Source organism: Mobula hypostoma, chromosome 4 (genome assembly GCF_963921235.1).
Source record: "Mobula hypostoma chromosome 4, sMobHyp1.1, whole genome shotgun sequence".
NCBI classification, from domain to species: domain Eukaryota; kingdom Metazoa; phylum Chordata; class Chondrichthyes; order Myliobatiformes; family Myliobatidae; genus Mobula; species Mobula hypostoma.
In genome coordinates this window covers 162,996,498-163,008,737 of record NC_086100.1, presented here as the reverse complement: position 1 = coordinate 163,008,737, position 12,240 = coordinate 162,996,498, and the positions used below count along the sequence as shown (strand labels likewise).

The 12,240-nt window shown below is 40.7% G+C and overlaps 1 protein-coding gene across 2 annotated transcripts in view; it reads right to left on the bottom strand.

Annotated features, from left to right (window-relative positions):
• Nucleotides 1–12,240, bottom strand: part of grid2 (glutamate receptor, ionotropic, delta 2) — a 1,226,075-nt gene that overhangs the window by 126,591 nt on the left and 1,087,244 nt on the right. For both annotated transcript variants that reach the window (XM_063046850.1, XM_063046851.1), the window contains exon 13: nt 10,006–10,201. In XM_063046850.1, the coding sequence (XP_062902920.1) occupies nt 10,006–10,201 (196 nt within the window). The remainder of the gene's footprint in view (nt 1–10,005; nt 10,202–12,240) is intronic.

Here is a 12,240-nt window from a genome sequence, read left to right as displayed (position 1 = left end):
TATTACCATTGCATATGCCTTCCTCACCACAGACTCAACTCCCAGATTAACCTTCAGGGAATCCTGTACAGGGACACTCAAGTCCCTTTGCAACTTTTTTAAAATGTTCTCCACATTTGGAAAATAGACTTTGCTTTTATTCCTTTTACAAAAATGCACGACCATACACTCCACCATGCCATATTCCATTTGCCACTTCTCTGCTCATTCTCCTAATCTGTCCAAGACTTTCTGTAGCCTCCTTGCTTCCTCAACCCTACCTGCCCCTCTACATATCTTTATATTGTCCACAAACTTAATACTGTAATAGAATCCAACATCTACCCAACCATTGAGGTCAGGCTAACTGGTCAATAATTTCCTTTCTTCTGCCCCCTCCCCTCTTGAAGGGGAGTGACATTTGCAAATTTCCAGTCCACCGGAACCATTCTATAATCTAGTGATTCTTGTAACATCACTATTAATGGATTCACAATCTCGACCGCTACCTCTGTCAGAACTCTGGCGTGTAATCCTTCTGGTCCAGGTAACTTATCTACCTTCATTCCTTTTAGTTTCCCAAGCACCTTCTCCCTAGTAATAGCAATGGCACTCACTTTGACCCCTGACATGTCTGGCATATTGATAGTGTCTTCCATAGTAAAGATTGATGCAAAATACTTACTCAGTTTGTCCACCATTTCTTTCTCCCCATTACTACCTCTCCAGCGTAATTTTCCAGCAGTCTAATGTCTACAGTCACCTGCCTTTTATGCTTTATATATCTGAGAAAAACTTTTGATATCCTCTTTGATGTTGTTGTCTAGCTTACCTTCACATTTCATCTTTCCCTGTCTTATGACATTTTTGGTTGTCTCCTGTTGGGTTTTTAAAAAATTCCCAGTCCTATATCTTCCCAAACACGAGGAAATCTGCAGATGCTGGAATTTCAGGCAACACACATAAAAGTTGCTTGTAAACGCAGCAGGCCAGGCAGCATCTCTAGGAAGAGGTACAGTCGATGTTTCGGTCCTGACGAAGGGTCTCGGCCTGAAACGTCGACCGTACCTCTTTCTAGAGATGCTGCCTGGCCTGCTGTGTTCACCAGCAACTTTTATGTGTGTTCCTCTATCTTCCCATTAGTTTCTGCAGAGTTGGATTTCTTAAGCCAGAGGATGGTGAGTCTGTGGAAAGACTGCCACAGACAGCTGTCGAGGATAAGTCATTGAGTATATTTAAAGTTAGTGTTGATAGATTCTTCGTTAGCCAGGGTATCAAATTTATGGGGAGAAGGCGGGAGAATGGTTAGAGAGGGGTAACAAATCAGCCATGATGGATTGGCTTGATAGGTTAAGTGGCCTTCGAGGATGTAACCAGGAAGATAGACGCGGGAGATCCGGTGGATGTGGTGTACCTTGACTTTCAGAAGGCATTCGACAAGGTACCACATAGGAGATTGGTGGGTAAAATCAGAACTCATGGCATTGGGGGGAGGCTTTTGACATGGATAGAAAACTGGTTGGCAGATAGAAAGCAAAGGGTAGCAGAGAATGGGTGTTTCTCAGAATGGCAGGTGGTGACTAGTGGGGTGCCACAGGGCTCGGTATTGGGACCACAGCTGTTTACGATTTATGTCAATGATTTAGAGGAAGGCATTGTGAATAACATCAGCAAGTTTGCTGATGATACTAAGCTGGGTGGCAGTGTGACATGTGATGAGGATGTTACGAGAATTCAAGGTGACTTGGATAGGCTGGGTGAGTAGGCAGAAACTTGGCAGATGGCGTTTAATGCGAATAAGTGTGAGGTTATTCACTTTGGGAGCAAGAACAGGAAGGCAGATTATTATCTGAATGGTGTGGAGTTAGGTAAGGGAGAAATACAAAGAGATCTAGGAATACTTGTTCATCAGTCTCTGAAGGTGAATGAGCAAGTGCAGCAGGCAGTGAAGAAGGCTAATGGAATGTTGGCCTTTATTACAAAGGGAATGGAGTACAAGAGCAAGGAAATCCTTTTGCATTTGTACAGGGCCCTGGTGAGACCACACCTGGAGTATTGTGTGCAGTTCTGGTCTCCAGGGTTAAGGAAGGACATCCTGGCTGTGGAGGAGGTGCAACGTAGGTTCACTAGGTTAATTCCTGGGATGTCTGGACTGTCTTATGCAGAGAGGTCAGAGAGACAGGGCTTGTACACGCTGGAATTAAGGAGATTGAGGGGGGATCTGATTGAGACATATAAGATTATTAAGGGATTGGACAAGATAGAGGCAGGAAATATGTTCCAGATGCTGGGAGAGTCCAGTACCAGAGGGCATGGTTTAAGAATAAGGAGTAAGTCATTTAGGACAGAGTTGAGGAGGAACTTCTTCTCCCAGAGAGTTGTGGAGGTGTGGAACGCGCTGCCTCAGAAGGCAGTGGAGGCCAATTCTCTGGATGCTTTCAAGAAGGAGCTAGATAGGTATCTTATGGATAGGGGAATTAAGGGTTATGGGGACAAGGCAGGAACCGGATATTGATAGTAGATGATCAGCCATGATCTCAGAATGGCGGTGCAGGCTCGAAGGGCCGAATGGTCTACTTCTGCACCTATTGTCTATTGCCTAATTCCGTTTCTATGTCTAATGGTCTTATAGTCCATCCAGCTTCCAATTACTATCACCTTTTCTGACTGTATCCTTCCTCTCTGAGCCTCAGACCTAGCTGTTGTGTCAAACCCCTGACTACTACTGCTAGCCCCTGAAAATCATCACTGATAATGGTGACATCCAACAGAATCCAAGGGGTATATCTGTTAGTAAGTGGAATGGCCACTTGGGAGCCCCACAATGACTGCCTTCTCCTCTTACTAGTCTCACAACAATTTGTGAAACTGGCATAACTTCACTTCAAGGAGTTCTTGTCATTGTTCATTGTCTTTAAGAGGGTCTAAAGCCTAAAATGAACCTTTATCAGACATTGCTATTCACTGAAGGAGTAGCACTAGTGACATTTTGTGAATTAAACCATGGGGTATGGCATAGTGCTGTGATAGGTGCTACATCAGAGGAGAGACTCAAGAGTCTAGACGCTGGAACCTGCAGCAAGAAACAATCTGCTGGATGTACTCTGCGTGCCGTGCAGCATCTGTGGGAGGAAAGGAATTGTTGATGTTTTGTTTCGAAAACCTGCATCATTACAGAAGTGAAGTTTCATGCTGAAACGTTGAGAATTCCTTTCCTCCCACAGAAGCTATTTGATCCACTGCATCTCCAGCAGATTGTTTGTTGCTCTAGAGAAGCCCAAGACTGCAATCAGAGAGCTCAAGCAAAGTGGGTGGAGGGTTATGGTGAAAAGTGCGAGGGTTGGGGAGAGGGATGAGTTTCTCAGGGTAAGAACCCTTGAGAGAGGAGCAGCCACTCACACCTCGTGGTCCCAGGATATCAGTGATAACATCAGGCCATTGACTTGAGAGGAGATGGGCCATGTGAAACACTGTGATCTGATCACAGAAACCCTGCTCTGTACAGAATAATGGCAACAAAAGATTTTGATATAAATAAAAATTGAAAATGATGACCTTTAAACATTAAATGGTAGAGAGGTACACTTAAAATACTGCATACTTTAGATGTAGCAGTTCACTGGGGTATTGTGAGTTAATTATGAAAGTTCTATGTTGCAATCTCTTGGTCCAATTTCTTACACAAAGCATTGAATGAGCACTGACAATGCTGATGACAATGTGTAAGTCATTGGTGTTGCTTTAGGTCTAGATCCTCCATGGTGAGTCTTCAGCACCTAATGGGCACAAACCTTTCAAAACATCTTCCAAAGCTACCACTTCTCTCATCCAGAAGGGCAAGGGCAGCATAAGCATGGAGAACACTACCCCTGGAAGTTGCCCTCCAAACAACACGCCATCTAGACTTGAAACTACATCGCTGTGCTGTTCCCTCACCATTGCTCGGACAAACTCCTGGAATATATATAAAACACACACACACACACACACACACACACACACACACACACACACACACACATTCTGATCAGGAACACTTTTTTGTGGGAGGAGATCCAATAGCTTTCAGTAGAAAATTGGATATTTAATTGAAGGGTAAATATAGAACAGGGAAGAAGTACTAAATGGGACTGCTTTCAAGGGTGGAAATGGCTTATCCAAGTGGGTATAACATTAAGGTACTGGGAGGAAAGTATTGTTGAGTTCTTTAAGAAAGATGACCTCCCTCAGTGCTGTTAAGTCAGAGTATATAACTATGTCCACAATCACATATGACATAAGTCAATTGTGGGTATGTACCACACTCAGAAATATAGGTCTATTGTAATCAATGGTCTGAATTTAGAAAGCAGAATTCATTGTATCTGAGGACAAAATATATCTATGCAACAATTAGAACTAAAATAAATGTGAGGTACTTTCTGAAGAAACAGAACATCAGTTTAATCCAGACATTAATTAAATAATTAAAGTAAACTAATGTTTACTTTAGAGTATGGATGGTTTAGCAGCACTGAAATCAAACACTATATGACACAACATCTCCGAGACACCGACATGCTCGTGTGCAAACAATGCTTTTTCCTTTTTCTATTCAAGTTGCCTCACTGGAATATAAAAATGCATTTAATTTACTCAATAGTTTATTTTAATTTTGTTTCAGACTTCTTTTCTGGGGGAGGAAAATACCAATGCGAATTTTCCAACCAAAGAAAGAAATTACAATGACACAGGCATTTTGTCCAAAGAAGAGCATTTAAACTGTGTTAAAGCTGGAGATGAATGCCTGCTAGAAGGAAAGAAAGTGTTTTTTTAGTAAATGGCTCAATTTTGTTAATGTCATTAAGGGAATTTGGTCTGAAAGGATACACTTGGAGATTAATTTCTTCACGGTGAATTGCAAAGTGTTTCTGCCAATGAGAATGGGTCTGAGAGCTTTTCACACCAAGCTTCCAACGGTAAGTGTATGGAAGTACCCAATGGCATATATTCTCTGTATCATGGAAATTGAAGTGCAACCTTTTGACAGCCAAGTCTCAATGTCTGGGGTACAGTTAACTATGAAAGCAACACAGCATGGGTTTCCACTGTTGGCTCCCAGTAAATTCCCTGAGTGCCCACTATTGATGCAGCTGCCAACAACGGTCAACATGGCAACCAGTCAAGGCCCAAAGGCATGACAGGATTCGTCAATTTGCGGGCATCTTGAAGAAAGTTATTGACCAAAGTCAATAAAGAAAGTTAAAGAAAGTCAGTGAAGAAAGTTATTGACCACCTTAATCTGTCACATAGCAATTGAGGAGATGTAACTTTGGTGCTGAGTGCCAACTATCCCACTTCAGGGATGGGTGGATGTTGTTCAATGACATTAAAAGGACAAGTAAGGTCATATGAAAGCACAAATGCTGGAAATTTGAAATAAATACATGAAATGCTGGAATATCTCCAGCAGATATTCACAGAGTCTGTAGAGAATGAAGCAGATAACCATTCACCTGAAATGGAAAATGTCTTAAGAGAGTGTGTGTGTGTGTGTGGGGGGGGGGGGGGAGGTGCGCGCGGAGTATCATGCAGCATAGAAACAGGCCCTTCAGCCCATCATGTTCATGCCAACCATTTTTCCCATTTGCTTACATTTGGGGTTTCTACGTATCTCCCAAAGTGCCTCTTAAATGTTGTAATTGCATTGGATTCAGCCATTTTCTCTTCCTGCGTGTTTCAGATATCAATCACTCTCTGTATAAAAGACCTATCCCTCATCCCCCTTTAAAACCCCATCCTCTCTCTTTAAACTTATGTTCTCTTGTTCTTGATACCTCTGCCATGGGAAAAGTATTTTGACTATCTATCATATCAATAACTTTGTAATCTTATTTATTTCTATCAGGTCATTCTTTGCTTCCTTTGCTTCGAGAAAAACAAGCCAAGACTATCCAATCCATCTTCACAATCAAAGTCCTCCAGTCCAGGCACCATTCTGGTGAAAGTCCTCTTCACTTTCCCTGCAATTACATCTTCCTTGATGTGCAGACTAGAACTGCACACTACACTCAAAATGTGATCTAACCAGTGTCTGGTAAATTTGCAATATGACATCCCAACTCCCATATCTAGTGCCTTGACTGATGAACAATGAGCATGCTATATGCCTTCTCCACATCCTTATCATTGATATTTACAGAAAGCTACGAACTTGGACCCCAAGATCTTTCTGTTCATCAACATTCCTTAGTGCCCAGTTACAGTCAATATGCTACCCTTATTTGGCTTCCAGAAATGTACCACACTGCACTTGTTACTATTAAATTCCATCTACCAATCTCCACCCAATTTTCAGAAAATACAACATTCAAGAATACCATAAGATAGAGGAGCAGAATTAGGCCATTTGGTCCGTCACATCAACTCCGCATACAACAGAGAAGCACTCCTTTTGGTCCACAGTGTCTGCCAAACACAATGTCAAATTAAATTAAATTCCTCTTAGCTACATATGATCAACATCCCTGCATATTGATGTGTGTCTGGAATGCCACTATTGTATCTGCTTACATCACCACTCCTGGCAGCGTATTCCAGGTATCTATCACTCCCTGTGTATAAAATTTGTCTCACTTATTGCCTTTTAATGTTTCCCTCCTCCCACCTTGAAGCTGAGTATTTGACATTTCTACAGAGGGAAAGAATCCTGGCTGTCTCCCATCTATGACTCTGATAAGTTTGTAAACTTTCAGTCGGCCTCCTCTCAGTCTCCACTATTCCAGAGAAAACAATCAAACTTTCAGTGCCGTAAAACTCACGAGAAAGCATGTAGCAACTATGTTTTCTGGGATGGGGAAATGTGACTTATCATTTGTGTTATGCAACAAATGATTGTAACCTCTCTTTCTACACAGCTCTTAACATATTCTGACCACCTCCGCAGTTTATTAAAAATTTCAGTACCATATATCAAAGAAAGCAGCCGTGTGATACAACATAAGTCAAGAACAAATACATAAAATATGCTTACAACTAATACAGCTCTAGGCTGCGCTCAATGAGCTGCATCATAAATAATATATCATCAGTCATGGCTGTCAAATAATGATTTGCTGAGCATCATTCACTTTTAATAGTACAATGTACTTAGTAACAGCGGACAAATTCAGTCATTTCACAAGTATGTTAACTTGAAAGTCCTGGAAGTTGAGTAACTGAGATGAAATAACAGCTGAAGCCAAAGTAGTGTAATAGAGCTGGCAAACTCCTGTGTCTCTGAAGGTAGTAACTTCCCTGTGAAATGTGCAGTTACTGACTTCCATCTCCTCTTGCAAGAAATCTGCTGTTTAGATTCTGCCCTTTGTCATCTCTTTCCAGGGATGTCAAGAGGGGAGGGGAATTAGCTGCCAACAGGAATCTTCTGTGGACCAACTAACTTTGCTGAATCTTTGTTTTGCAATTTCTTCACAGCTGCATTCCTTCTAGCCCTGAAGCCTTCAAAGTCTTGTCCATTGTGCACACCATTAAAATTGCTCTACCATTGGTGGCTGTGCTGTGAGGAGCTTAATTCTCCATCTCACACTATTTCTCTCTTCTTAAGAAACTCTTATAAACTTGCCGGGCGAAGTATTGCAGACTTGAAGTATTGATTTCATTCTCTCATTAGAAACCTACCATTTTATGTTTAGTTACATCGAGCTCTGTAATTAGATCTTCACTTACCCACACACCAGAATCCATTCAACAAAAAACCCACATACTATAAATTCTTAAATAGAATCTCAAATCTGTAGTTAAGGCTAGTTTGTACAAAGGTTAATGATATCTCAAAAAGCAATGCACTATAAAAATAGATGACAATGTATAAAGCTACGTACTTCCATTAAAATACTTCTTAGTAGGAATTACCTTATTTTTGTAAGATGGCAGTGCACTCAGATGCAGCGGCTACTCAGTGCCTAATCAAAGGTGCATTTGTTCATCCTGTATGTCTCTTTTATGATCGCAAGTCATTGCCAGATACTAAGAACAATCCATCAGTGAGTTGCTCGATAGCAATGGAGATGGACATATTGCATATCATTGTTGTGTTATTACCTGGACTTGTTGTGTGTCATTGTGCCAAAACTGTGCGCAGCCTTAAAAAGGTGTGAGTGATTGCCTTGGATGTTTTTATTGAGAACAGAAGACTGCAGGTCTTGTGCACTAGTTCATTGTTTAGACCGTTGGTGGGGAAGCTGCGTTGCCTTGTGCAAAGGAGGCTCTCATGCCTTGGAGACTTCAATTGCGGTTGCTGGCAAAGGAGATGCCAGAGCTGGCTGTGTCCCACTGGATTTTGTATTGGTTTGGGGGCTTGCCCCTCCCACTGGTGCTGCCCTCCAGTGTTTGCTCAGTGGAAGAACAAGCTCGACTATGACATTTCAGGGACCTGGGCTAGAAATATATATACTTCTCTTTGTGACAGTTTATCTGAAATTGTAACCCTATGCTATGTGCAGTGTGCTGTGTGCTGATGGTAATGAGTTTTTTACCTTGGCCATGGAAGAACAGTTTATTCTGGCTATATTCATTTATGGTTGAATGATATTTAAAGTTGAAACATAAACTTGAACTTGAATTAATCAATAAATCAGTCAATAGAAAATAATATTGTAAATGGTTGATTATTTAAAAATTCATTTTTCAGTTTGCAGCTCAATCTGGAAACCCAACACTTGCAATCCGTAATTATGAATATAGTGATGATACAATTTTACAAAATATAACATTGGTCCAATTGGGATCTAGCTCAATGATCATGTCTCCTCCTATCCATCTCACTCCATCATCATCATCACTTTTCATTACTTTCCCAGTGATGCTGCCATGTTCTTGAACCCTTAATTTACTTCTTTCATACTGGCATCTTCTTTTTGCACTACCTCAGTTACATGACAACACTTTGCAACACGCTGTTGTTTTTGTGCTCTACACTGTGGTTATTGTTTTACTTAGTATCATCACATATCCTGCTTATTGGTGAGCTTCATTTAAGCAAGGAATTTCATTCAACCCTGGTGTATATGACAATGAACTAATCTGAATCTCAGTCTCTCGGAACATATCAGTAGATTTTTAGATATTAATGGAATCAAGGGATATGAGTTTCATGCAGGAAAGTAGGACTGGGGTAAGTGATCTGCTATGATCTTATTGCACGAGGAGCTGGTACTTCTGTTGGTGGTTTACACTTTGCTTTGTTTCCAATGTTCCATGCTATTTGTCTGTACACTCAGAAAGGATCCTAACCACTTGGCAGAGACAGTTCTCAAATACCCATCTTTGATTATTAGTTGATAAACTAAATTTATGGTTTTTGATTTTGCTCTTTCCTTCAAATACAAACACTTTCTCCAACTCTATGATGTCAAATTTAAAGCCCTCTATTGAGTCACCTCCCCTCCCCTTCTGTAAGGATTACAATGTTCTCTTCAATCTTTCTGGACTGGTATAACCTCTCAGTTATAGGGTCTTCACACCAAATCTTTAATGCAGCACTAGTCTGCAACAGTTCAGAGGTTTAGAATGTGACTTTGCGTCTACCTCATGAGCAATCAGAAGGAAATGTGTACGTATGCACTTGACTGTCTACTTTCTTTGCTGGGGAGCTTTGTGGTGGCTGCACATCTTCCACCTCTAACAATAAGAAGTATCTAGGTGAGTACTTCAATCACCAAGGCATAGAAAGCTGCTGAGCCAGTGCAAGTATATAGGATCTGTATCGATGATAGGTGATGGTCAGCATGAATTAATAGGCTAAAGGGCCTTTGCCCATGATTTATGACATATTGACACTTCCCTTTTAGACGAAAGAGAAAATGAGCTGAAGTAGGATATAAAGCAGCAAAGGGAAACAAACAGATATCTTAAAAGAAGAACATAACTGCGGCTCAGAGAAGAAATACAGTTTTCTGTTTTTCATTCTCCCACACATGCACATTAACTAACACACACTGATCTAGTCTAATGCTTAAGAGACAGGTAGACAAGAGAAATGAACTGTACCCTCTGAATGCCTTCCTGGGAATCCTTCACCGAGGTTTCTGTCCCGTTACCCTTGTTGATCATCCTCCACATCTGTGCGTACATGTTGTCTCTCTCAAAAGGGTTCATTCCTTTTACTCGAACATGTTCGTACACAGCTGACTCCATCACCGTGCCGTAAGGAATGTCTGTTTGCTTTGAAAGATCCTGCAGGGACCTTTAGGATATAAGAAAAGTCAGGATAAATAATTAATGTCCAATTGAAAAAAAATGCCCAGAGGACTTAATATAAGGTCAAATGTGGATTAGGCATGTCTGAAAGCTTTTACTTTCAATTTGAATGAAAGCTTCAGTTAACAGTGAATTTAACTTGAATGCACAAAACACTTTGTTGATCTCAGTGGCATATATTAAGAAGCATTAGCTAAACTTCCCATAATCAAGGTGCTGCTTGTGCAATGGTTCTTCAAGGTATGGGTAATGGAGTGGAAGGGAAGAATATCATACTTGAACTTCATACAAATTGCATCAGCAAGCTTATTTCCCCAGTGTGAGGTAAGAGGCACAGGAGATCCGAAATATCTCTGCAAGGTAAAGGCAAGATCAAAGAACATAGAATATGGAACAGTGCAACACAGGAACCAACCCTTCAGCCTATGATGTTGTGCTGAAATAATTAAGCTCAGAATTAAAAGCTTAACTGAACTCTGCTTACACAATATCTATATTCTTCCATTCTCTGCACTGAGAGCCTCTTAAAAGCCTCTAGCATATATGCTTCAATTTCCACCCTTTGAAGTGTATTCCAGGCACCCACCACTCTCTGTGTAAAAAGATTTCTCTGCATATCGGCTCTGAACTTACCCCCTCTCACCTTAAATATATGCTCTCTAGTATTGGAATCATAGAGTTATACAATGCAAACACAGAAGCTTTGGCTTAACTGGTCCATGCCAATCAATATGCCCCATCCAAGCTAGTCCCATTTGCCAGCCTTTGGCCCATAACCTTCTAAACCTCTGTAATCCAAAAGTTAGACTAGTATCCTTACTGTTTTCAGGTTAGTTATCAGTACAGTGTTAGGATCTGCTTAAGCATAAGGGGGGCACACATTCAAAGAGACTTATCATTCTGACAGTGGGACTCTCCAGCTCAAAGAACACCATGTGCCAAATTTACCCACTAGGATGTTTTACCCCACAGAATCTAAATCTATCAAAACCTCTTTCTTTTTATGTCCAGAAAGCATAGGCTGAATGTACTAATCCCTCCTGATAAAGTGAACACCATCTTGGCTGAATTTCCTCTAATAAACATTCTTCAGACTGTCCCTAAGTGAAGTATATTGCACCAAAACTCTCTATAGTACTATGGTGTAGTTTCACCAACACTGTAGCCAGCTGCAACAAGACTTCTCTCATTGCCGTAATAAAAGACAATGTCCCATTTGCCTTAATAACTTGCTGCTTCTGCATGCTGCACAGAAAGCTAATAGGGGAAATAAATTATATTCCATTCACTTGATTTATTCACTAGTCCTTTAACATTATTAGTGTGATAGACTTATGGATTAATTTGTTAAAACATCAACATAAAATTTACCTTACGTCATTCTAGGCTTTTGTGTGAATTTTGTAAAGAAACCTGCTATTTAATGGTATTGTGGTCATTGTTCTCCATTGTCATCAATATCCTGGGATCACAATTGACCAGACCTCAAGTACACAAGCAACAGAACATTTGGGACTACAAGAATAAGTTAGAGTGGGAATATCATGCTCTCACTTATCTGGATGAGTGGAGTTCCAACAACACTCATTGACTTAACATCATCCAGAATAAAATGCTACCCACAATTGGAATCTCATCAACTACACCCTTAAGCATTCATTCCTCCACCCCCATGTTTAGTTGTTGTAGTGTTCACATTCCTAAAATGTATCTGTTATTTACCTAGGCTACTCTGACAGCACCTCCCAAATCCATGACCTCTGTGGCCAAAAGAACAAGAGTGGTAGGTACAACAGGTCATCAACACCTACATGTTTTCTTACAAACTGCACGCCTACATTCTCACTTGGAAATATATCGTCGTTCCCTCATCACTGCTAGATAGAAATTGTGCAATGCGCTTATCAATAGTTTTGTGGAAGCACTGTAAAAGGACTGCAGTGATTCAAGGAAGTTACTGACCACCATCACTACTACAAGAGCAATCAATAATAGACAGTAAATATTAGTCTTAGCGGTGAATTC